The sequence below is a fragment of the Phacochoerus africanus genome, chromosome 7, assembly GCF_016906955.1.
Source record: "Phacochoerus africanus isolate WHEZ1 chromosome 7, ROS_Pafr_v1, whole genome shotgun sequence".
NCBI classification, from domain to species: domain Eukaryota; kingdom Metazoa; phylum Chordata; class Mammalia; order Artiodactyla; family Suidae; genus Phacochoerus; species Phacochoerus africanus.
Genome location: NC_062550.1, coordinates 13596091 through 13623255, shown reverse-complemented (window position 1 = coordinate 13623255; position 27165 = coordinate 13596091). Strand labels below are relative to the sequence as shown.

The 27165-nt window shown below is 45.9% G+C and overlaps 1 protein-coding gene across 2 annotated transcripts in view; it reads right to left on the bottom strand.

Annotated features, from left to right (window-relative positions):
* Positions 1 to 27165, bottom strand: part of LARGE1 (LARGE xylosyl- and glucuronyltransferase 1) — a 604219-nt gene that overhangs the window by 238546 nt on the left and 338508 nt on the right. For both annotated transcript variants that reach the window (XM_047786443.1, XM_047786442.1), the window contains exon 6: positions 3139 to 3310. In XM_047786443.1, the coding sequence (XP_047642399.1) occupies positions 3139 to 3310 (172 nt within the window). The remainder of the gene's footprint in view (positions 1 to 3138; positions 3311 to 27165) is intronic.

Genomic DNA, 27165 nt, shown 5'->3' with positions numbered 1-27165 from the left:
CTTGATAGGGGTACAGACGCTGATGGCGGAGAGAGGCACCTGCCACTTAGGAGAAGTCGGGTCTCGGGGAGCACAGGGATATCCCCAAGAGAAGCCCAAAACTGCCCACAGCAGAGGCTGCGGAGGGTCTCAAGTCCTTACCAAAACACTTCTTTCTAGAGTCTCCATGTAATGAGTTTAGGGAAGGGGGATTTCACAGCATCCTTAAGGAGTCAAACCTATGTGTGTATCTGAACGTAAGGGCCACTGCAGCCCCAGCTAACCAGCTGTTCCAAACCAGAGGAAAACCAACAAGGCCAAATTGCATCATGCCACTCAAAACATTTACAGGGAAAGTTGTCAACGGCCACTACTTTTATGAGAGGGGAACTCTCCCTCTTGGATCAGAGCCTGCTACATTTGTGGGTCTGTCCTAAAGGCCTTTCTTCCTGGTCCCATGACCTGGCTTCTAATCATTCCAGTTTAGAAAAAAATAGTCATACACACACACACATACACACCAAACCCTGTACAAAAGAGGGCCATATGGAAAAGAGAAGAGCTTATTTATTTTCTTTTCATTTCCATATTTTCCCAGAAAAGTGAGGGAGGGCATGGGGAAAGCTCTGATGTTTTCCTTTGCTGGCGACAGAGAGAAATGCGACACAGGATCCCTTGTTTGTGAGCTCTTTGAAGGCAGGTGCCCTGCCTTAACCACGGTGTCTTATATATTCCTCTGCACAGGGGGACCTAACTGATGCTAGAAACAAAAACAATGCAGCCCAATAACTCAACTCCTTGCATTCAAATCCTCCGTGTCCCTGCCCTGAGCTGGGCTCATTTACTCAGCTCTGCCCCAGAAACTGCCTTGAGTCTCCAAATCCAAGTCCTTGAGTGAGCGTGGGGGCAGCAAGATCCCTGGGAGTCTTCACTTCCACAGATGATGGGGGGGTGGGGAAGTGGGATTTAATGCCAGGATTATTACTGTTGTGATTTGGCCACCAAACCCCACTAGCACCGTGGAAAGTCCAAGCTGGGACAGAATAAACATGATTTCCTAGCGACAAGGCTGCAATGAGTGACCACCTGTTCCAGGGATTTTGCTGAGTGACACTCAGCCAAAAGGAGATGTGCAGCTCTAAATGCGCACTGCAGGCTGAGTTTCTCGGGAAGCAGAACCCGCTGGGGAAGCGAGCACGCAGGAGGTGATAATTTAGGGAGTGTTCTTGGAACAGCCCCTGTGACAGGGAAGGGAAACCAGCACGACTGGGCAGAGGGAGAGATGGAGCTTTGAGGCAAACTCCAGGGAACATGACAGTGGAACGTGCAAGACACACAGGCATCAATCATGGGGGGGGGAAGGGGCGTGGCCACAGGCAAGGTGATGCTCTTTACCTGAGAACATCCCCAAAGGGGGCGGAGAGCTGAGCCCTCCTGCAGGCAGCACTCCCAGCAGCTGGAGGAATAAGTCCTTTATTCTAAAGGGAGATATAGGCACCTGTTCAAGGACCCCCACCCTCATCCGGCCAAGACAGAACACCGATCCTCTCCACCGCCACGGCCACCCCATCCCGGCTGGCACCCTTCCCCTTCTCTGCTCATCTCCTTAGAACCAGGGACCAGTGGATATCTCCTTATACCCAGCGACAGCCAGTGAGGAGGCCACAAAGGCCTGATAAACACACACATCACGGAATACCTCACATCAGCATGAAAATAGGAACAAACCACCACATAATTCCAGAAAAACTGTCCCCAGTGAGTTCAAAGTAATCAGAAACCACACACAGCTATGATCGGGGGACCTGAAGAGAGATGCACCGGGAAACCGATACACACGTGCGTTCTGGTCCCTGCTCCGGACGGAGCCCTGTAGCCCACCAAGCTCCTGTTGATTTGCGAACTAAAAAGACAGGTCCAGGCATTCCACAAAGAGGACAGAAAGCTGAGGCACACCCAGGGTCGACCGTTTTGCTACATGATGTCTTCCTTAGTGTCATTATCAACACGACTAAGGAAAGTTTTGATCTTGACAAGGAAAAGAGTCTGAAGGTCGGCGTGTCCCCACCTCCACCCCTCAGTGAGGTGCTGAGGGCTTTTATTTCAATTACCCAGAGCTGGGAGGCCCCTGAAGGAAGCAGGCAGAGACTGCAGCGGGTGACCGTGAGGAACTGACGCCTCTGCCCATGAACAGAAACAGAAACGAATCGGAGTATCCTGTGATGTTTGAAAATGCTGCGATTTAAAAATCACTCAGGACTATCTCACCTTCATAGGATAAGGAGCTACAGAGAAGAGGCGGGAGGGATTTTAAGCACAGACACCAGAAGAAGAAAAAAAATCTCACTGTCAAAATTCTCTCTCATTGTATGTGTCTAATATTGAGAATATAACGTTTTAAAAATAATGCGGCTTTAAGGAAGACATCTGGGAGAGAGGTATTAAAATAACAGTCTAAGCTTTGTGCCAACCGACCGCTTGTCTCATGCAACCACAGCAGAATTATGAACACCTCTCATCAGGCACACAATTTCCCACGGGATATTCCCACAGACCTTGGGGTGGTAGCGAGAGTTACAACAACAGTTAGGAAGAAACTAACCAGACTAGAAGGAACGTCTTATAAAGCCAAATGTATATACTTCCTTAAAATCATAAACCACCACATCAGTGAAAGCAAAAGCCATAAGACCATTTTCAAACACGCTCTCATCAATACCCCCCCATCTCCACCATCTCACAGGCTTTCTCAGCAATCGGGGTATCATTCGATAAAAAAAAAGAAAAAAACCCATAAATGCATGCATCCATACGAGAAAGTCCACCCCCCATTAGCTGCTTAAAAAACACACACATTGGATATCTGGCTCTTATAAAGCCATTCAGCCACCCTCCATTGGGTTTTTCTCATGAACACAGACCTTCCCTCTTCCATTATTTAAAGAGAGATGAGCACATTCCAGGTTTCCTCCACCATGTTTCCAATGGCAGCAGCACTGATGCTCAATGCTGTTTATAAGTCCTTATCCGTTTCATTGGCGTGAGCTCATGAAGAGCTGACCTCACATTACCAAAAAAACAGGAAGATCGTTATTCTTGGCATGCCAACACCTTCCCAGATACCGGGGGGGGGGGGGGGGGGAGATGAGCTGCGATTACCTTTGAACTTGTGGAACACAGCCCACAGCTCAGCGATGTCGGTCGCGAAGGTGATGTCGGTGTCGAGCACGATGACCCTCTCGAGCTTGGCAGGAAGAGTCTTGGTGAGGACAAGCTTCATCAGGCCATAAATCCCCGAATAATGTTTGTTGGGGATCCAGGAAACTTCAGACTAGACAGGGCAGGGAAGAGAAAGAGTAGGAGAAAGGGGGAAAAAAAAATCACTACATTATTGTTTGCATAACCATTACACAAATGTGCCTGGTGCATAAAAAGCATCCGATAAAAATGTGTTGTGTGAGTGAGTGAGTATCCTCCTGAAGATTTGTTCGTGTAACCTAGGGTTGGACAGGTGCATTTTTCTTTTGGGGGAAAAAAAAAAAAAAAAGTTGTATCCGAATCAAGGAAGAAGGAAAAGTAATGTCTAGGAAAGACCTATCCCACTCAAACGCTCTGCTCCCATTTTTTTAAAGTAAGATTTTTGGTGTTGTGGAAAGTAGATCGCAAGTAAGACTATGCACAAAAGAAATGGAGAAAGAACATATACAAAAGAAGAAATAAAAGTTCAAAAATGGAATCATACTGTATATAATTTTTACAACCAATGCCTAACTGGTCCTGGGTAGTTCTATTTCTGTAAGTCATTTTCACTTCTGTGTCATTAAAAATGTCCATTTAGGAGTTCCCGTCGTGGCGCAGTGGTTAACGAATCCAACAAGGAACCATGAGGTTTCGGGTTCGATCCCTACCCTTGCTCAGTGGGTTAACGATCCGGCGTTGCCGTGAGCTGTGGTGTAGGTTGAAGACTCGGCTCAGATCCCGCGTTGCTGTGGCCCTGGTGTAGGCTGGCAGCTACAGCTCCGATTCGACCCCTAGCCTGGGAACCTCCATATGCTGCGGGAGCGGCCCAAGAAATGGCAAAAAGACAAAAAAAAAAAATGTCCATTTAATGGTACTGTTAAAGCATATGCTTATCTATTTTTTTTTTTTTTTGTAAAGCTGTAAACTGAGCAGATTATGGCTGCTCCATTCTTTTTTCTTTCTTTTATTCTTTTTACGGCCGCACCTGTGGCATATGGACGTCCCCAAGCTAGGGAACAAATCAGAGTTGCAGCTGCTGGCCTACACCACAGCCACAGCCACAGACATGCAGGATCCGAGCCACATCTGGGACCTACAACACAGCTTCTGGCAACGCCAGAGCCTCCATGCAGGGAGTGAGGTGAGGGATTGAACCTGCATCCTCACAACACTACGCTGGGTTCTTAACCTGCTGAGCCACAATGGGATGTTCTGTTCCATTCTTTCGGTTTTCAGATAAATACACCAGAAGGGTCTGGTCATTATCTATGCAACACTCTTCAGTGGGTAGTGAGACAGGACAGACGCACACAGAAGGACAGAAATGGATGACCCATGGAGCTAACATGATATAAAGGAACAACACATGTCCCGCAGGTGGGTCAAATCATCAGCAAGTCACAGACCATGGTACTGCTTGATGACAATAATACTGACAATAATGACAATAATAATAATGAAAATGAAGGCTAATGTGATGGAAGCTTCCAGATCCACAAGTCCTTTATGAAGGTCACTACAAGGAGAAGCCCCAACCTAGCAGCTGTGGGAACCTCCCTGGAAGCTGACACACAGTTATTTTCAAGAAGTAAACACTTGTCACAGAAACTTTAATGGAAAACACAGTCACTTCAGCAAGATTCCAAAAAAAAATTCACCCCCTCTGTGCTTATAGTTCCACTGAAGGACATTGTCCTTTAAAGAAAAAAGTCAAATTTAAGAACAAGACACCAAAGGTTTATTCCCAAAAATGTTCACACCAATTATAAAAGTAAAAAAATAGCAACAATTCAAATGCCAAAAAAAATTAAACAGTTAGTTAAAGCACAGTATTTTAAAAATGTGATAGCACACTGTGCAATGGCTATAAACAATGAAATAAAAAGAAACCTAAGGGAGTTCCCGTCGTGGTGCAGTGGTTAACGAATCCGACTAGGAACCATGAGGTTGCGGGTTCGGTCCCTGCCCTTGCTCAGTGGGTTAACGATCCGGCGTTGCCGTGAGCTGTGGTGTAGGTTGCAGACGCGGCTCAGATCCCGCGTTGCTGTGGCTCTGGCGTAGGCCGGTGGCTACAGCTCCGATTTGACCCCTAGCCTGGGAACCGCCATATGCCGTGGGAGCAGCCCAAGAAATAGCAACAACAACAACAAAAGACAAAAGACAAAAAAAAAAAAGAAACCTACGAATCATGGTAAAAGCAAAAAAGGAAGTTTAAAAGTGGCTTTTGCCAAATAACCACCATATATCCTCAAACACCATGAAAACACATCCACCCAGACACATGCAGAGAAAAAAAGAAATGGCCACACAGCATCAAATAATAACAGTCATTTGGGGATGATGGGAGTATCAGTATCTAGCAAACCACATCCAACAATACATTAAAAGGATTGTACATCATGATCAAGTGGGATTTATCCCAGGGATGCAAGGATTCTTCAATATCTGCAAATCCATCAGTGTGATACACCACATTAACAAACTGAAGAATAAAAACCGTATGATCCTCTCAAAAGACGCGGAAAAAGCCTTTGACAAAATCCAACACCCATTTCTGATAAAAACCCTTCAGAAAGTGGGCATAATGGGAACCTACCTCAACATGATAAAGGCGATATACGACAAACCCACAGCGAACATCATTCTCAGTGGTGAAAAGCTGAAAGAATTCCCACTGAGATCAGGAATAAGACAAGGATGTCCACTCTCGCCACTACTCTTCAACATAGTTCTGGAAGTCCTAGCCACAGCAATCAGAGAAGTAAAAGAAATAAAAGGAATCCACATTGGAAAGGAAGAAGTAAAACTATCGCTATTTGCAGATGACATGATACTATACCTAGAGAATCCTAAAGACTCCACCAGAAAACTGTTAGAGCTCACCCACGAATTTGGCAAAGTCACAGGATACAAAATCAATACACAGAAATTGACAGTGTTTCTATATACTAACAATGAAAAAGCAGAAAAGGAAATTAGGGAAGCAATCCCATTTACCATCGCATCCAAAAGAATAAAATACCTAGGAGTAAACCTACCTAAAGAAACAAAAGACCTGTACTCTGAAAACCAGAAGCCACTGATGAAAGAAATCAAAGATGACACAAATAGATGGAAAGATATACCATGCTCGTAGATTGGAAGAATTAATATTATCAAAATGACTAATACTACCCAAGGCAATCTACAGATTTAATGCAATCCCTATCAAATTACCAAGGACATTTTTCACAGAACTTGAACAAAATATTTTAAAGTTTGGTTGGAAGCACAAAAGACCCAGAATAGCCAAATACATCCTGAAAAAGAAAAATGCAGCTGGAGGAATCAGGCTCCTGGGCTTCAAACTATACTACAAAGCAACAGTTGTCAAAACTGCATGGTACTGGCACAAAGACAGAAATATAGATCAGTGGAACAGGATAGAAAGCCCAGAATTAAACCCACGCACCTACAGCCAACTCATCTATGACAAAGGAGGCAAGAATATGCAATGGAGAAAGGACAGATTGTTCAATAAGTGGTGCTGGAAACCTGGACAGCCACATGGAAAAGAATGAAATTAGAACACTCCCTAACACCATACACAAAAATAAACTCCAAATGGATTAAAGATCTAGATATAAGACCAGACACTATCAAACTCCTAGAGGAAAACATAGGCCAAACACTCTCTGACATAAATGACAGCAACATCTTCTCAGATCCACCTATCAGAGTATTGACAATAAAAAGAAAAATAAACAAATGGGACCTACTCAAACTTCAAAGTTTCTGCACAGCAAAGGAAACCCTAAACAACACAAAAAGACAACCCACAGAATGGGAGAAAATCTTTGCAAATGAATCGACCGACAAGGGATTAATCTCCAAAATTTGTAAACAACTTCTGCAGCTCCATACCAAAAAACAAACAACCCCATCCAAAAATGGGTAGAAGATCTAAACAGACAGTTCTCCAAAGAAGACATACGGATGGCCAAAAAACACATGAAAAGATGTTCAGCGTCACTCATTATTAGAGAAACGCAAATCAAAACCACGATGAGGTACCACCTTACACCAGCCAGAATGGCCATCATCCAAAAGTCTATAAACAATAAGTGCTGGAGAGGGTATGGAGAAAAAGGAACCCTAGTACACTGTTGGTGGGATTGTAAATTGGTGCAACCACTGTGGAAAACAGTATGGAGATTCCTCAGAAAACTAAACATAGAACTACCATTTGATCCAGCAATCCCACTCCTGGGCATCTATCCAGAGAAAACCACGACTCGCAAAGACACATGTACCCCTATGTTCATTGCAGCACTATTTACAATAGCCAAGACATGGAAACAACCTAAATGTCCATCGACAGAGGAGTAGATCCAGAAGAAGTGGTACATATACACAATGGAGTATTACTCAGCCATCAAAAAGAACGAAATACCAGCATTTTTAGCAACATGGATGGACCTAGAAACTATCGTGCTAAGTGAAGTCAGCCATACAATGAGACACCAACATCAAATGCTTTCACTGACATGTGGAATCTGAAAAAAGGACAGACGGAACTTCTTTGCAGAACAGATGCTGACTCACAGACATTGAAAAACTTATGGTCTCCGGAGGAGACAGTTTGGGGGGTAGGGGAATGTGCTTGGGCTGTGGGATGGAAATCCTGTGAAATCAGGTTGTTATGATCATTATACAACTACAGATGTGATAAATTCATTTGAGTGATAAAAAAAAAGAAAAAAAGAAAAAAAGGAAAAAAAATAAAATAAAAATGTGATAGCACACTGTGCAATGGCTATAAACAATGTAGATTAAGATGAAATAAAAAGAAACCTACAAATCACGGTAAAAGCAAAAAAGGAAGTTTAAAAATGGCTTTTGCCGAATAACCACCATATATCCTCAAACACCATGAAAACACATCCACCCAGACACATGCAGAGAAAAAAAGAAATGGCCACACAGCATCAAATAATAACAATCATTTGGGGATGATAGGAGTATCAGTATCTCTCTATTGTGTCTCTCTGCCTCTGTCTCTCTAGGTATAAATGTATATATTATACACATATACATATTTCAACTTTTAAAATAAGCAACTACTACTGTTGTAAAGAAAAACTGAGCATTACATTCTTCCAAAACACATCAATCCAGCATTGCCGTGAGCTGTGGTGTAGGTTGCAGATGCAGCTCGGATTCTGCTTTGCTGTGGCTGTGGCTGTGGCGCAGGCCAACAGCTGTAGCTCCGAGTTGACCCCTAGCCTGGGAACTTCCATATGCCACAGGTGTGTCCCTAAAAAGCAGGAAAAAAAAAATTTAAAATGTATCAAGACCCAGAGATGGTGGGAAACAGGAACGAACAAAGCTGGTTTATGAAAAAGGACCCTCTGTGATAACTCATATGATCCACTCCATCTCTCAGATTCATGCCATGTTACACTTTTGTTGCTAATTTGAAAGTATCAGCTACTCCTTATGCTCAGTTTTGCAGTGGCTCTTTGCATAAGTGAGTGCAATTTGGACCAGCAACATGAGAACCTAAATGGGCAAACTGAACTCTTCACATGTCAGTCCCGGGAAGAAAAACCAGCATCTGTCTATAACCTCTGCTATTTGTTTCTGGACAGGATGCAGGAGAGAAAGAAAGAGATGAAAGTTCAAATCCGGATTCTAGCCCCATACAAACTCATCTCTGTTAGGCTGTTTCTTTTATTTTTTTCTGCCTTTTTTTTTTTTAAGACCACACCCGCTGCACATGGAAGTTCCCAGGCTAGGGGAACACTTAGAGCTGCAGCTTCCAGCCTACGCCACAGCTACAGCAACACAGGATCTGATCAGCATCTGCAACCGACACCATAGCTGACACCAATATCAGATCCTTAACCCACTGAGCGAGGCCAGGGATTGAACCCACATCTTCATGGATACTAGATGGGTTTGGAACCCACTGAGCCATAACAGGAACTCCTTAGCCTATTTCCTGTAAAATGGAGATGCTGCCTACATCACAGGGTTGATGTAAAAATTAAAAGAAATTAAAGGACCCAAGCACCTGGTACCCAAAAGACCTTCAGCAAATATAGGCCCCTACCCTTCTTTCTGGAATGTACATTGCTAGGCCTCTTTCACTGCTTCATAATGAAGGTGGGGTGGTCTCTGGGATGCAGTGCGCACAGTCCCTTGGGTCCTGGACTCAAGACACACCTGTATTCAGATTCTGGCTGCTGTCAATTAATCTCCATGTCAACTTGGCAACATTGGCCCAGCCTTTCTGAGGTTCTGACATTTACAAAAGGCCGCCACTTCTAGCCTTGTTAACAGTTAGGCTGTGGGTGAACACCTCATTTAGGGGCAGGAAGCAGGCACTGTGCAGACTCAGGGAGGGGTAAAGTGGGGGCCTGAAGGGCAATGTCAGAAGCTGCTAGAATCTGAGAGGGGAGCCAGATGAGTAAGCCATCCAGCAGGAGCAGCAACCTGTAAAGGAACATGGCCTCACTGGCACAATCCCACAGGATGGATCGGAGGGGAGAGGGCTCAGCTGCATTCTCCTCTGGCCCACAGGTCTCCTGCTAGGGCTCCCCACCGGACAACCCACACTGAAGCCAACAGGAAAAGTGAATTCAGGGATGCAGCCCTTGGGCATCAGCGCCAAGGGGCACAAAGCAGAGGGAGAAGGATGAGAGAGGGAACTTGGAGGGACAAAATTAACGCAACGGCACAGTCGTTAACTTAAACGAATGATGACAAGATCAAGGCACCATGCCTTACACATCATAGATGCAATAATTCTCTGTGGGATATGAAGGTAGGTGGGTGGATGGATGGATGGATGGATGAACAGATGGGTGGATGGACAGAGAGACGGATGGATGGCACAGGAAGATGACTGATTTGTTAAGAATCCTCACAAGCACGATGCAAAGCCGTAGCTGGAATCTGCCAGGCAAATGTTGACACTGTTCCCCCAAACCATGTTGGTCTTCCTTCAGAGGCAGCTTCCTGACTAGCCATCACCCCAAGTAATTCCCTCCAGTGAGTTTTACAAAACTCTCCATCACGTGAGCCTTGGCCTTTGGAACTCAGCTGGATAGCTTCTGCCCCTGGAAGAGTTAGCCTGAACTGAAGCTTAGCAATCACGGGCCCATGGTGCAGAGCTGTGTTATTGCATCAGATCTTTGATTAACGTATTCATCTATTTCAGTTACCATCAAAGCAGGAGAGCCTGGTGGAGACCCTGCACCAGCATGTTGGGTTAAGCCATCTAATTAGACCGCTCCGACTCCCAGCTTTATTTTTCTCACACACACACACACACGGCACTTGGATGCATCACAGAACAGTAGAACTACAGGAATAAATTAATCTCAACATGAGCCCAGGTCTGAACGTCGCCCCAAGTCCCCGACTTAATACATAATCAATTAAGTTAGAATGTTCAATTAGAGGTAAAGGAAGCATTTGAATGAGCTTGCATTCGGAAAGAAAACCCCAGAAAGAAAGCCAAGGAATCTATTGGGGAAAAGAGCGTGTGTTAAAACGCAGATGCATTTATTATAAATGGCTCATTCTCTTAGAAGTAGCATGGAACACCTTTCCCCTGCCTCTGGCCAAGTCCTGCTCTTCCTCCAAGTCCCAACCTGGAAGGCACCACCCTCCAGGCGCCCCCTCCCTGCTGTCCCAGGCTAGGCTGGGGCTCCCGAAGCAAGCTGCTTCCCTTCCTGCCGCACAGCGAGCCACCACTCAGTGTCTGATTTTTTTTCCCTCCCTTTCTTTCTTTTTTTGCTTGTCAGAGCCTCACCTTCGGCAATTGGAAATTCTTGGGCTAGGGGTCAAATCGGAGCCCCAACTCTGGCCTACACAGCCCTGTAAGATCCGAGCTGCATCTGAGACTTACCCTGCAGCTCACGGCAATGCCAGATCCTTAACCCACTGAGCGAGGCCAGGGATCAAACCTCAGTCCTCATGGATGCTAGTCAGGTTCTGAACCCACTGAGCCACAAGAGGAACTTCACACAGTGTCTAATCTTCCCTGTCTGTCTCTTGCTCTGGACTGGAACTCCCTGTAGCAGGAACAATGCCATTTCTGTTGTGGTAACAGCACAGTCCTTATTCAAATAGTGTGTGATCGTGTACACGACTGCACAGTTGGCCGGGCCTGGGTGCAAATGCTACCTCCAACATCTTCCTTGACTAGGAGGAGAGGCATCACTGATTGTGAAGATCCAGGACTGTACAGTACACAGGAACAGGCACGGCTTGTGGAGCCCCAGGGCCCGAGCTTTAGCAGAAGTTCCACTTATAAGCTGTGTGACCTCAGGCAAGGTATTGAGCTTCTATGAACCTCAGTTTTCTCATCTGCAAAATGGGGGCTTAGGAAACTTACTTCACAATCTGGCTGGGACAACTGCCAAGCATCCAGTCTCTCTAAAGCCCACTGCCCATCTTCTAATGCCTGTGTGTCAACACTCCCCAGCCTCAGATGATGTGGGATCTGGAGGCTGATAAAGGCAGGAAGTTATGGGACCTTTGACAGCAAATGGGAAGTAGAGGATGGAGATAGTTTTGACAGGGGAAAGAAGTCAGCCATCTCCTTTCCCTAGATATCTATATAAAGATGAATAACTCACAAAGTGGGATCTAGTAGAAAACCTGAAGCCTCCGCTGGTAGATCTCCAAATTGAACTGCACATCCTTGGCTTTAGGAGGGAAAAAAAAAGGGGGGGTGCAGCAGAAATGGGCACAATGTGGTAAATCAACTACACTTTAAATAAAATAGACGTGTAAATAAAAATAGCTTGAAATTGAAAAACATGCATGGGAGCGTTCCCCCACATAAACTTTTAGGGGCAGTCTCCTGGTGCAATCCACATCGCTATTGATCTTACTTGTATCCTACAATGAACTTCAACCAGGGGCATTAAGTCTCAGGGTCAATGGAGAGGAAACCATCTGACCTCTGAGGTTAGCTGCAGAAATCTGGAGGGCATCACACAGACTGACCCCAGAGAATCAATCCTACAGACACATCGCCACCTAGCAGAGCAATGGCCTAGCGTGCTCTTCATCATTCAACACGCCAAAGGTTCATGTAATTAAAACAATCCTAAGAATGAAAGTCAGGTTTATTTTAATGGACCGATGCTTATTCTTGCAGTGGCTGTTACTAATTCTAAGCAGCATGTTCTAGGATTTAATTGGCAAAAATGCAAGGGCGATGAAGAATAGCACTTACATAAAGGAGTGGAAGCAAGCCCAGGGTTTCTGTGTAAAGCAGGGGTGGGGCATGTTCTCAAGGGGGAAATTCACCCTTCTGAAGCTGCCAGTTCCTTGGGGGAAGGGGCCCCAAGGGGAGTGTTTATGAAGAGCTTCAAGGGTCTCCAGGGTTCATCTGATGTTGGGTCGTCCACAGAAAAGTTACTCAGGAAATGTGACCGCAGCAGGGATGTGAAGATGGAGAGATAAAGGGCTGACATAAGACACATCCCCGAAGGTGAGTGCTTAGGACTCAGGGCATGACGGAAAGTCATGTCTCAGGGGTGTTGCTTGTTTCTGACCTTGGATAGACAAGGGAGAGCAGGAAAGGGGCTGGTTTTGTCAGGAAAGGATGCCCATTTCTTCGGGAAGGTGTTGATTTTCAGGAGGCATCAGGATGCCCCCGTAATGACAAGAACAAAAAAGCGCTATCCAGCATTTGCTCAAGGTTTCCTGGGCGACAGGCGTGGTGGCCTGAGCTTTCTGTGTGTTTTCTTATTTACAGCCCTTCCGATGAGTCCACAGGTCAGATGTGATCCCGGTGCCGGGGTTCTGGGAAGTGAGGATCTCACCCTTCCCTTGCTTCAAATTTCAGCCCCTCAGCCCTAGATACTCCACTCTGAAAGGATGCAAGTGTTTCTTTCCTCTTCAGGAATTCACATGAGCTCTCTGTCCTCTGGGTTAGTTACTGGCAGGTCATCACCAAGCCCCCGCCTCCATCCAGCCACATCTATGTTCACCAAGAAGCACTTTTTCAAGGCAATTTGGTACAAGGGCTTCGGAGCTGGGTTTCCTCGCATTGAAGTCCCTCTGACCCTTACTCTGCTCCTCTGCAAAACAGGCTCATAGCAGTATGCCCTGCTCCCTTCCGATGGAGTTGCTCTATTTGTAATGTGGGAGCGTTCTTTTTTTTTTTTTTTTTTGTCTTTGTTGTTGTTGTTGTTGTTGCTGTTTCTTGGGCCGCTCCCGCAGCATATGGAGGTTCCCAGGCTAGGGGTCTAATCAGAGCTGTAGCCACCGGCCTACGCCAGAGCCACAGCAACGCGGGATCCGAGCCGCGTCTGCAACCTACACCACAGCTCACGGCAATGCCGGATCGTTAACCCACTGAGCAAGGGCAGGGACCGAACCCACAACCTCATGGTTCCTAGTTGGATTCGTTAACCACTGCGCCACGACGGGAATTCCAGTGGGAGCTTTCTTAATCACTCAAGAATGATTTATTTATTGCTCAAAATACATTTCTTACCCCTCTTGACATCTTCCTGTGGATTACAAATCACCTGGACCTATTTTTAAAAACTAAAAAAAGAACCCATCCTGGCTGGAGAGTGTCTAAAAAGTCATTTGACTTTCATGTTGTTTCTGAGGGGTCATTTCAGCAACCAACCTGTATGTTCAAAATGTAACTGTTGGGAAATGGAGGGTGAGGCGCTCGGGCGGGGCCAGGATGCCAGCTGATGCCAACGATGGGGAGGAGGACAAGAAGCGAGCACAAGCTTGGGAGTCCCAACAGCCGGATTCCCAACAGCCAGCTCCACCACGTCTATACTGGCGAGCTCATCTCTCTAACCCTCCATCTTTTCACTCGCAAAATAGAGAAAACACCCACACACCCCACAAGGTTTGTGAAAGCGTTAAATGAGGCTGAGACCTAAGGGGCCTGGTACAGCATTCGCCACACTGTTAGACCTCAATATTCACTTTTCCACTGGTTCACAGTACGCACTCTGGAATCTGACTGCCTGGCTTTGAATCCTGGCTCCATCACACACTAGCTGGGTCCTGTTGGGCCAGTGATGAAACCTCAACGTGCCTCTGTTTTCTCATCTGTGAGCTGAGCATCCTCACAGAAGGTACTCCAGAGACTTGTGAGAATGCTGGTGCTGTGTTTAAGTCGGTATTATTGTTAATTTGTTAATATTGTCACCCTTGATATTTAAGGCAAAAGAAATGATGCGACTCTTACCTACTAGATAAAGTCATCTGCATTTGTATTTACCCTTGTCAGAAAAAAAAACAAAAAACAAACAAACAAAAAACTCCAGCTTAACTCAGTTGGAATTATGTAAATCAGCATTTATGGAACATTTAATTTGGGTCAGGCATTGAGGAGGGGCTGGGGACCAGCGTCCACAATGAATAAAACATGGCTGGTGATTGAAGAGTCTATGGTCTAGTGGCTATTCATTATCCATGGCTGCATAACAAGCTACCTCAAAACACCGCAGCTTAAAACAGCAATAATTATTTATTATCTCGCACGGCTTCTGTGGGAGGAATTTGGGAGCGCATTTGCTGGGTGGCTCTGGCTCGGGATTTTTCATGAGGCTGCAGTCAAGATGCTGGCCAAGCCTGCAGACATCTGAATGCTTGCGATCTGCTTGAGGGCAGCTCCCTCCTACAGGCTGTGGGCTGTTATGAGGGGGCCTCAGTTCTCTACCACGTGGCCCGCCCCACAGAGCCATTCATGCCTCTCCAACATGGCAGCAGGCTTCTCCCAGCGAGTGGTCCAAGAGAGAACAGGAAGTTCTCCGAAGTTACACGGGGTCATTTCTGCAACATCTTATTGGTGACACAGGTCAGCCCTGTGCAATGTGGGAAGGGACTAGGCAAGGTTGTGTACCAGGATATGGGGTGATTGCGGGCCATGCTGGAAACTACCTCATCTGCACTAAGATGGTAAGAATCAGATGATGAAAATTCCAGGTGTATGTACAGCAGAAATCTCAAAGAAGGACAGTGGGGGAGGGGGTTGGAAGGGAAGGAGAATAATCAGTTTAGAGATGCCTGGAAAAAATGAGACTTAAATCCAATCTTGACCAATGAGTGGAAAATTAAGTTTCTCAAACATTGGGAGGAAAGCAGGATAGGAGAGGTATTAGCACCAGTGAAGGAACGGAGATACAAAGAAACAAGCCTGTGTGTGAGTGGGTATAAAGTTACTACGATCTGATACCCCTAGGGAAAGCTTGAGGTCCTAAGAGATGGAAAAGGCTACAGGGAGGCAGGAAAGGGTCAAGTGTTGGAGGATGCTGCATGCCACGCTCAAGAACTCTGGACAGTGTGCTGGAGACAGTGGGAAGAAACAAAAAGGGTTTCATTATTAACAAAGACACACAATCTCAACTGTATTTTTGGATTACACGCTAGCAATGCATGCAAGAAAAAGGCTAATGGAGGCCGGTGATGAGAGGATGCCTTCAGAAAATGCAGATTCCCAGGGTTAGACCCAGAGGTCATGATTCAAACAGAAATGTGTATTGTTAGCTAGAGCCCCGTGGGCTCCCAAAGCAGGTTACACCCTAAGAAACACTTATTTCGGAGATAACAGTAAGCAGTGTCTTTCCCTAGGTCTTGTTGGCTGCATCATTTACACTGCATCACCAACCAGCTTCCTCTTCAGACACAAGATAGAAGATAGCCCTAAACTGAAGGGTCCCTCCTGAGCGTGACAGGGCTAGGTGTAGAGGGAGAGGAGACCTTTCTCAAAGATTAACAAGTGAACGGGCTGATGGAAGAGCAGGAGTTTTTCCGATGACCCTGTGCCTGGTGGCTGGTTTGACTGTGAAGCCAGAAGGGTTCCTGGACATTCTTTGTTCTACACTCAGAAATCCCATTTCAATAAAAGCAGCTCTAGGTCAACTCCTGTGCAATTCTAAGTAACCAGCACCAACTCGAGAGCCAAGGTCCACCTTCCACATCTTCCCGCGATGGCGACTTGGAGAGACACCTGGTAAGGGCCCCCATGCGGGTCTTTACAGGTGACAGCCATCGCCCTAGCATCCCTCATGTTTATTCAGAGATACAACCTCAGCCTAAAATGAGTTATCTGGCTTTCACCTGAAAATGCTCACGATCCAGAAATCTGCACAACCATCTTCCACAAACATAATTCATTCTAGAAAGATGACGACGGCACAGGGAATCGAGAGGAATGTGATCATGGATCTATAAACACGTTCCTTCTAAAATCAGTGGCAACAGACCCCCTCCCTCTCTCTCCAGGCTGGTGAGAAGCATCTTCTCTTCAGCTCTGTGAAGCCTGGGGGAGGGGGTGGTCCCTGGAGCATTTATGGATTGGCTGAATCTCTCTGAGTACTTTATGTTATGAAATGGAGCATTTCAAAGCACTGGGAGTTCTGATTTGTGAACTGGACTGTTACAGTGGTTTAATTTCCTGAAATATTGCTGCCTTCTTAACTAATAGATTTTTCAATGCACTGAGGAGAAAATTGCATTAGCTCCCACGTAGCCTGGACTTAATATTTTCAGTAGCTGCAATTCTTCTTATTACACTGCGTGGTATGTATTTATGTACGTCTACTTAGCACAGTGTCTGACACACACACAGGCACTTGATGCATAGTTTTGAAAAAGTAGAATGCATGGAAACAAGCAATGCTAATGGAGAACCATGCCTTGTGACGGGACTACACCAGTAAACCTGCTTCATTCATTCAGTCTTCATGCATTCATTTATTCATCATTCATTCATTCACTCACACACCGGATTAATGCTTTGAAGGGATTATAGTACTGTTTGGGGAGACAAAAACAATTTCAAAAGGCATTGCTATGGTATTCAAGTTAGTGGTTTACCTTGATGGGGGTTAGAGGAGGTAAGGCGATGGAATGAGAAGACGTGCAAGTATCTTTGGCGATACTGTTCTAGTTCTAAGTTAGATGGTGTGGTGCTTTATGGCTATATGTCATAACCTATTTATCTGCACTTTCAAATGCGTGTATGTGCCTGTGTGTACAGAAAGACATCTTGAGGGACCAAGGGGTAAGAACATGACCTGGAGCAAACACAGGACCTGGAATTAAGGGGACACAGATGAAAATCAAACGCACGCGCGTGCGCACACACACACACACATGCACACTTAGCTTCTGCAAGAATAGAGGTAGTCATTTTGCTAGGAAACGCAAAGAAAAAAACCAAAGTCTTGCTTCTTTACCATAAATTTATCCTTCAGCATTCATTCTTAAAAAAAATGCAAAATTTTTGCTTTTTGAAAGAAAGAAAAAAAATGCTTCTTATGGGGGCAAAAAAGTATTGGATATCACTATGGTTGATTATTAAAAATCTAATGGGGAGTACAATTAGAAAAAAATATCTAGGGGCTACCACTATGGCGCAACAGGATTGGCGGCCTCCTGGGACCTACTGAGATGCGGGTCTGATCCCCAGCCCGCACAGTCGTTTAGGGATCCAGCACTGCTGCAGCTTAGGTCGCAAATGTGACTTCGATCTGATCCCTAGCCCGGGAGCTCCATAGGCTGTGGGGCGGCGGAAAATGATGAAAAAGAAAGGAAGGAAGGGAAGGAGGGAGGAAGAAAGGAAGAAAGACAGAAAGGAAATATCTAAAAAGGTTCCAAGGGGGAACGGTGATCATAGATTTTTCAGAAGGTTGAGAAACTTTACTCTATGGGGTTATACGACTCCAAACTAGCCACCAAACAGAGTCATGTGCCAAAAGATAAAAATCAACCAAAACCCTAAATTCAGATACAGGCATCTGCTGAGTCGGCAGTTCTTCCTGACTCCCCGAATTTCACTGGAAGGCAGTTTAATCACAAAAAATGTGACCATAATCTGCTCTCAAGTTCACCTGGAGATCTGGGGGGCACTTTACCCATTTGCACCTTTTCACCCCTAGTCCTCCTCCTCCTCCACTCTCACCACCTCCTTTGCAGGGAACCATCTAAAGGGCAGCCTTATCTAAAGGGCAGCCCCTGAGGCTGCAATTAAAGAGGCACCAAGCTGCTCTGCATTAATGAGGCCCTTTTCACTCCCAAGAGGGCTTACGGAGCCTTCGAGGTAAAGCCCTTGCCTGTGACACTCTGTTCTCAGCTTCAGAGAGCCACCCTGCACGTCCACTTCCCTCTGAATGCAGGGGAGGGCAATGCCAGGCAGGCAGAGACGGTTAAGGAGGATGAACCAGGGGGATCGATTAATTTCTGGTTAGTTCGAAAACTGTTTTCTTTTACAAAACACAGAAGGCACCGCTCGAGTGGTGCGGCCAAAAGATCAGAAGGAAAACCTTGTCAATGACACTCAGAATTTCTCCTGGCTAGCAGCCAAGAAGGACCCGCCTCACCCGTCACCCCTGAAAAGATGATGCCTTTCCTCCACTCTGAGAATGCACCTAGGAAACACTGTGTGAAGGTTTGATTAGAATTTCAAATACTTTAACCTTGACCTTGAAAAGCCTTGTTTCAGATGACTTAGACTGTAGTTATCCTGGCATCCACCCGCCATAACAGGCCCTTACTATTTATATGAAGGGTTGTCAAGGAAACCAGGTGTTGAGTACAGCTGCCTAACTTGTCTAGATTTAGAATTTATCATAGATGAGAATGCAGAAGGGAAAGGGATGTCACCCCCAGAAAGGACTATAGACAGGGGGGCATGGTACAAGATAATCCCTCATAAGCCTTTCCTTCCACTTAGGGATTTGGTTACTGATCAAGGGAATACCTAATGCTTTAAATCCCCCTTCAAAAAAAAAAAAAAAAAATTCAGAGTTCCCTTTGTGGCTCAGCAGTAATGAACCCAATGGGTATCCATGAGAATGTGGGCGAGATCCCCAGCCCTGCTCAGTGGGTTAAGGATTCAGCTTTGCCGTAAGCTGTGGTATAGGTCGCAGACATGGCTCGGATCTGGTGTGGCTGTGGCGTAGGCTGGAAGCTGCAGCTCAGATTCGACCCCTAGCCTGGGAACTTCCATATGCCACAGGTGTGGTCCTAAAAAAAAAAAAAAAGAAAGAAAGAAAAGTCATTTGATTCTGAAAATGACTCATTCTAAACATGCCTTGTGTGTGCCAAACTCTGTACTAGATGTTAAGGAAAAAAAAATAACAAGTGCAGAATGTTCCTATTTTGTAGGAGATCACAGTTAAAAGGAAAATAGTATTATATTTATGACAATTACAATAATACCACATTTGCTGAATACTCACTTTGTAACAGATACTGTAAGCCATTTACACAGACTATCTTTTAAGTCACACGAGAACCCTAATAAAGTAGACATCAAGGAAATGACACAATGTTAAAGAATTATAGGAGCTGGGGCTGAAAATCTGATTTGCCTCCTTTTAAAAGCATGCAAACTATTGCCTTTGGAACGGATAAGCAATGAGATCCTGCTGTATGGCACAGGGACCTGTGTTATCTAATCACTGGTGATGGAACATGATGGAGGATAATGTGAAAAAGGATCTGTATAAATGTAGGGCTAGGTCACTCTGCTGTGCAGCAGAAGTTGACAGAGTGTTGTAAATCAAGCGTCATAAAATTTTTTTTAAAATTCTTAAATCATCTTGGATGCTGATGCAAGACAGTCAAAACTTAGGCAGTGAAAGCTACCTATAAAGTCTTAACTAGAACGCTTGGGATGGACCCACCCATTGTACCTGGAAATGGGAAGTAAACGCAGAAAGGGTGAAGGTGACCCCTTTGTGGAGTTCATCGTTTTAGCACGAACGGACCCTGCAACCTGGTGGCAGTCAAGGCAACTAGTGAAGAGTCACGCCCATCGCGGCACAAATGCTCCCCCAGCACCTGCAAGATTGCAAGTGGCCGGTAACCTCCTACTACAAAATACATTTTTGTACACACACATATATATACATACATATATGTAAAATGTCAATAACATCCAAATAAAAAAGCAGGAAGAGAGGCCTGAAAAATAAGTCCAGATTCAGAAAGACAGTTCAAATGGACTCTTAGTTTCTATGCCTTAAGCACCTCAAGAGAAGGCCAGAGAAAAATCTTGTCCTTTTCTATGAACAAGGCCAGCAAGGGCCCAGCGCAAAGGCCAAGCTGGAATCTGGGTACCCTTCTCCGGGGCACTGATGGAAACCAGCTGGAACCACGGTCTAGCCATATGTTAGACTCCCCTGGGCCCACTCCTGGGCTGGCCCCCAGAAAAACTCACGCAGGGTATCTAAGGGCGGGGTCTGGAATTGCTGCTTGTTTGGGTTTGAGGAAGACGGCACAGGAGTGATGCTATTATGTCAAATCAAGGCAGGGCTGGCATTATTTTCCAGGTGTTGTTCTTGTGTTACTAAACCTATCACCTTGACTCCTTTGTGCAGTCAAGCGTGAGCGACACAACAGCCGGGAAAATGAACCAAGCAATCCATGCCAACTTCTAGCTGGGACCATCCATACCAAGAGTAATGGCCACAGCTCTGTAACTTGAGTTTGGTTTGATCATTGGCACAATGTCATCACATTCCTATCTAGAGATGCTTTTTGCATGGAACTCCCTGGCATGGGGAAAAAAACGTCAGCATTCTCGATCTGGCAGTGGCCTGGAGGAAGGAGACAAGCATGGGATTCAGAGCTGGGAAACCCAAGCCAGAGCCTGGTCCAACCTCTTGCTCCGACTCTCAGAGGTGGCACCTGAACAAATGGAGGCAAAAGCCATTTGCACTCGTTCTGGGAGGCTGAAAATGGGATGACATACGTGGAAACAGCTAGCAGAGGGCCTGACAGAGTCTGCACTCATGAGCTGCTGTTTAATTCTGCATCTAGAATAAGGGGTATTTCATTACTTGACAAGCAGAATAAAGGTCTGATCACAGGGAGGGAGCTCGGAACGCTGGTGTCTCACCACAGCTGCCACAAGCCAGCGATTTCCCCCTCGCTCCTTCCTAATGGCTGGATTTGGAGGGCAGGGCTTATGTATTATGTATATATAACGCAAAGGCGACAAGCACACGCTAGGACACAATGTACGTTAAGTAATAACACCATATTAATAATAACAGGGGATGAGAAAGGGGAATTTTAGCAGCGCTATTATGCCTGTGAATAAGATGTTGATCACCGCTTGCTATTTTCTCTTCAAACATATTATTTCAAAAGGAGTGAGCCGATTTAAAACCCACTGGGGTTGTTGAATCCAGCCTGGCTGAGTGGTTAAATCCAATGAAAATATCCTAGTTAGATAAGTTTTTAGCCAAGGGGGTGGAGAACATAAAAAGGATCTCTAGCAGGACAGTGTGTAAAGGTGTCCATCTTTCAAAAACGAGGACAGGAAGACGGAGCATGACAATGACCACAGACGCAGGGCGTCGGCTAGTTGACAACAGCAGTTTCACCTCTTGTTTCATCTCAGGTTTGGAATCACTCTGGGACTAGAGCAGGCAAGGAATTCGGATCTCCACTTTACCTATAGGCAACTTAAACTTCAAAACACACCATCATTCAAAGCTGTACAGCTAGTAAACGGTAGGGCTGAAACTCACCTCTCTGGACCTTCAGGAAAATCATTTTTATGAAGCCCAGAGCCTTCTGACACCCCACCACCAAAAAAAAAAAAAAGGATGTTCTGACGTGACCATGGGAAGCAGGTGAAATTTACAGACTGCTCTTAAGCATGAAAACTCACATTTTGACCCCTGTGCGCACCTTCTTTCAGAATCAAGGTGGTGAGATGGTGCAACAGAGGGTGCAAAGCTGAAACGTTTCCAAGCTTCCCATTCGAAAGTATCTCTGTTGAGAAATAAGTCGGCCGTGCTTTCCACGTTTCAGTTAGGGATCAAAGAGGCCCCTTGGTGTCCCGAATGAGCTCAGGGCGCTATGAACAGATATCACCGTGGGGTCGAGGGGTAAAATGTCCAGTATGGAACATCTGGATGTTGCCTACGTTTCACGTGACTGGGGATAAAAAGACTTAAATCCACTTGGCTGGTCTCTGACTTAGTGCCTTCAATTTTCTATCCAATCGCCTTCAAAAGCATCATAGGTCAGAGGTGGCTTGCCTAAACCATGGAGTCACTTCTAATTTTTTTTTCAGATTCTAGCACAGTGGTTCTCAACCAGGGGCACTGTTACCTGCTAACGGGCGTTTGGCGATGCTTGGGGACATTTTTGGTGGTTGCAACTTGTGGGGAAGGGTGCTCCTGGCCTCTAAGGGGCAGAAGCTGTGGGTGCCATTAAATATCCTTGGATAGGACAGCCTCCGCAACAAAGAATTATCTACCCCATGACATCGACAGTGGAGCACCTTGTTCAGAAGTTTCAGTGACGACTCAGAAAAATGGGTGTGCATGACCCGCAGGACCTTGATTTGATCTTGGTACAAAGGTCCAAATTTTACTTAGTTTTGACCTACTGGAGAGTTAGTTCTCCATTCCACAGAGTTAAGGAATTGGCTCTGAAGAAAGAGATAAGGGTTGAAAGGCCTCAGCATCCTGATGGAAAAGAAGAAAAACTGACAGCTCCATAACCCCCACACGTAAGAAAGAGAATTAAGGAGGATTACAAATTCAAGAGCACAAAGGAGAGACCAGCAAGACTGTCCAGGGGCCGATTCAAGGGTAAGCTTCTCCTGGCTGGTAGCAATGAGATCGCTGGGCCCACAAACAGCCTGCTCCCAGCAATAGGGGTTCCACTTTTCCACTAGACTGACACGTCCTCCGCGAGCCAGGGAAGCCTCATCCTAAACTCAACTCCACACTGAACCAAGGACTCCGAGCTCCAGGTGTTGGGCAGCCCTTGTGCATCCACTGAAGCTCAGGCTTCCCCTTGTACCAGAGCCCCAAATGTTACCGTCACAAGGTCAAGGGAATGCTCCTGTTTGCCCTACCTGAAAAAAGGGGGTGAGTGGTTTCCTCCAGCTGGATCACAGCCTCAGGATGTATGTGGCTGTCCCCCAACCCATGCTTGCAGGGTCCCGAGAGAAAGGGACACTCGTGCACCTGCTAATCCTGCCCTGTGCCATTATGTCAGGGGAGGGGGGATCGCAGCAAGGACAAGTACTTTTCCATTTCTGGACAGCTCCCAGGCACATACAGTGATGACAGATGACACACAGAACTCTTGCTTTTCCTGCTAAAGCCTGTTCCTTCCTCAGTCTCCTCATTTCAGGCAATACCAACAGGCACCCAGAATTCCAGAATTCTAGGAGTTGAACTTGATCCCTCTCTTTCTCTCTCTGTCTCTACTGTCATCTCCAGCAGGTTCAAATCCTATCAAGTCTTTTATTAAAACCTACCTACCTTTCAAGGCAGTCACGTGGAGAAGATAAACCCAGGCTACAGAAGCTGCTTTTTCTTTCTTTCTTTTTTTTTTTTTTTTTTGCTTTTTAGGGCCACACCAACGGGATATGGAAGTTCCCAGGCTAGGGACTGAATCAGAACTAGAGCTGCCAGCCTACACCATGGCCACATCAACACAGGATCCAAGCCACGTCTGCAACCTGCACCATAGCTCACACCAACAGTGGATTCTTAACCCACTGAGGGAGGCCAGGGATCGAACTCGCTTCCTCATGGATACTAGCCAGGCTCATTTCTGCTGAGCCACAACAGGAACCCCCAGAGGCAGATTTTAACAAAACCACTGCTGCGCTTTCCCTTAGGGAACCGTCGTGGTGTACAGTGATAAATCTGGAGTAGATAAATCCATTCTATTCTTTCCTGATCTTCCACTCATCCACCAAAACATCCCAACCATGTGGTCCCTAGGTCTCTGGAGCCGAGAACCTGAAGATCAAGAGTTTGGATTTATTTGTTCATTCCAGCAATGCCCCACAGGGCAGAGGTGACTTCCTATTGCTCCTTATCTAATATATAAGGGAAGCAGAACATCGGGTAGGACTTCAACAAGGCCTGTCCCATCCAGCTCTCTCTTTGGCCCTCGAACCTACTGAACAGGCCAGGGACATTGAGTTTAAAATGGACTCTGCACACTGTAAAAATGAAAGCTCAATCTTCCAAGTGTAAGGCCAGTTAGGTCCACACTCATGCGCTGCTAAGCATGCTTCTCTCCACCTTCCTGACTCTGTGGGCAGCTCCGAGCAGCACACAGGTATCTTTCCCACCCGTGAGCAGCCTCTGTGACATTGTCACAGTGTTCCCTCAGGAGCTTCCCTGGGGTTTTCCAGACATTCTGCGTATGGTAGACATTCCTTGTGTTTTTAATTCCAATGTGGATATGTGAACTACATAGAGAGTGAAAACCATCCACCCCCCCCCCACCCCAGGACATCCCAAGGAGTCCTGGGAGAGAGTCTGAGGAACCCGCTTTATGAGGTGCTTCTGCTATCAAAAGGTGTAGCCTTCCTAAGTGAAGCAATTGAAAGACATGCCGGGCAGATAAAAGAAATGCATTTCTTTCTTTTCTGACAGAAAAAGCACAACGATAAGGGTATTAAGTTTTATAGCTCAGCTCAGCAGATCCTAAGAAGGCAGAGGAATTCAGCTCGGGAAAAGCTATTCTTCTTCTCGAGGCAAGGGAAAGCCTGGCCTTAATTCACAGAGCAAGTTGAAAAGCGCTACACCTGCTCTGGACAATGATGAACCTTGCACAGGGAATGACCCCTTCCACTTCTGGAAACCCCACTGGCCCCCAGGGCCCAGCTCCACATCCCGCTTCCTCTGGGAAACCATCCCTGACCATCCAGCTGATCAATGATCCGTTTTTTGCGCTGCTCCCTGTTTCACTGGCTTCCACTCAATTCTTAGAGAAGACATGACCTTCTCTACAAGAGTGTGCATTCAGCAAATCCCTACCTACGGATGGATTGGTACCCAGGTACAGACTTGCGCTGTTTCCTCTTCACTGGGTCAGGATCCAGCTCCCTATTCATGAGCGTTGGCATCAGCTTTCCCGAGCCAGCCAGTTGTCCAGGATTCATCTCCGCTGTGCCATGATGGGAACGCCTATGTTGGATTTTTAATCCACTGAGCCACAAGGGGAAGTCTAGAATTTTTTCCTTTTTTTCTTCCATTTTAATTAGTCAAATCTATTAGACTTTTGACAATTTTTTTTTCCTCCGTTTCTTTTGGGCACAGGCAAATTTTCATCGCATTTAGATGAAAATATTCAGATTTGGTTTTTTTTGTCTAAGTCATTTCCTGAACCCAGGTATTGTGCTGAGGGAAACAGCCCTTGAACTTGTGCTGTCATTGCTCTGGGCTGGGGCGCGGAAGAGAGAAGATAAGGATCAAGGTGTGGCTTAACAAGGAGACAGAAAGACATCTGCATAAAGCGAGGACCCCAAAGTCTGTACTCTCTGCAATCAAGGGGATCTGGAAACAAACTCCACCACCCAGAGGAGGAAAGCCAGGAAACACCCTGGTCTTTAGCTCGATGGTGAACTGCGACTGGGTGCGGGGAGGGAGTCTTGAGAATCAGTACCTTGAAGGTCTATCACACAACGGTGTGTGCTCTGAACTCAAGCTACCTGTTAGATCCAACAAACCTCAGGGAACGTAGGCCTTTATTTTAACGTTTTATCTTTTGGCCACACCTGTGGCATCTGAAGTTTCCAGGCCAGGGACTGAAGTCTTCAGAGCCACGGCAGGGACAAGGCCAGGTCCTTAACTGCTAGGTCACCGGGGGACTCCTCAAGTGGAGAATTTAACTCAAAGTCATGAGGACGGACTGCCTCAGGAAACTGACAGCAATACACGCAAACCTTGCTTCAGCCAAACGCAGGAGGACACGCCAGTGATGTCACATCAGCAGGGGGTGTCACACAGTATCGTGCTGGACGGTTAAAGCCCAGAGCCATGGCCAGGCTGAAGGGCTTCTTTCGCTCCCACCCCTTCTTAACCCAGATATCTTGGCCAAACTGCCTCTGGTCTGAGGTCCCACATCTGCAAAATGGGATCACAAGCGCACTCATGTTTTTTCGGCTGTGTTGAAGGACAGTCGATTTTCAGAGCTGGCATCACTTCTGCTCTACAACATGGTGCTTCGGTTATACACACACCCACATCCATTCTTTTTCAGATTCTCTTCCCACACAGATTATCACAGAATACCAGGGAGCACAGAGAACTCTACCCAATAACAGCACTAATTTTTTTTTTTCGTCTTTTTGCTATTTCTTGGGCCGCTCCCGCGGCATATGGAGGTTCCCAGGCTAGGGGTTGAATCGGAGCTGTAGCCACCGGCCTACGCCAGAGCCACAGCAACGCGGGATCCGAGCCGCGTCTGCAACCTACACCACAGCTCACGGCAACGCCGGATCCTTAACCCACTGAGCAAGGGCAGGGACCGAACCCACAACCTCATGGTTCCTAGTCGGATTCGTTAACCACTGTGCCACGACGGGAACTCCAACAGCACTAATTTTAAAGAGTTGTGGTCGTGAGAATTACATGAGATAATCCACATTGAATGCTGACCACTCTATCTGGTATGTGACAGACACCAAGTAAATGTTGGTTATTACTGCTATTTATTATCATTTTCTATGGCTGTCTACGATCTTGTTTAGTCTTTGGCTTGTGAACATTTTCTCCACTGTTCATTGTTACATTTGCCAGATGTTTGCCATTGTCTTCTAGAAAGAACCGGCTTTCTAAATGTGACTTTCAGTTTTCTGGTTTTCATTTTTCTTACTGCACGGACTTTGGTGGTTGCCTTTATTTCCCTTCTGTTTTCCTCAGGTCCACACCATTGTTCTTGTTCAAATTAGAAGTGGAATATGAGATTCATTTATCATCATCTTTGTTGTGGAGTAATGAAAAGCACTGACGGCTATTAAACCATCTCCAGTGACAGCTCTGGGCACATCCTATAAACTTCACTGTGAAATGCTCTTCTTTGGCTATTTTCAGAATAGGCTATAATTTTACACTTTATTTCCTTTTGAATTAAATAAGCATTTAGAAAAATTCTTCACCCTCCCCCAATCTCCAAGTATTCTGAACC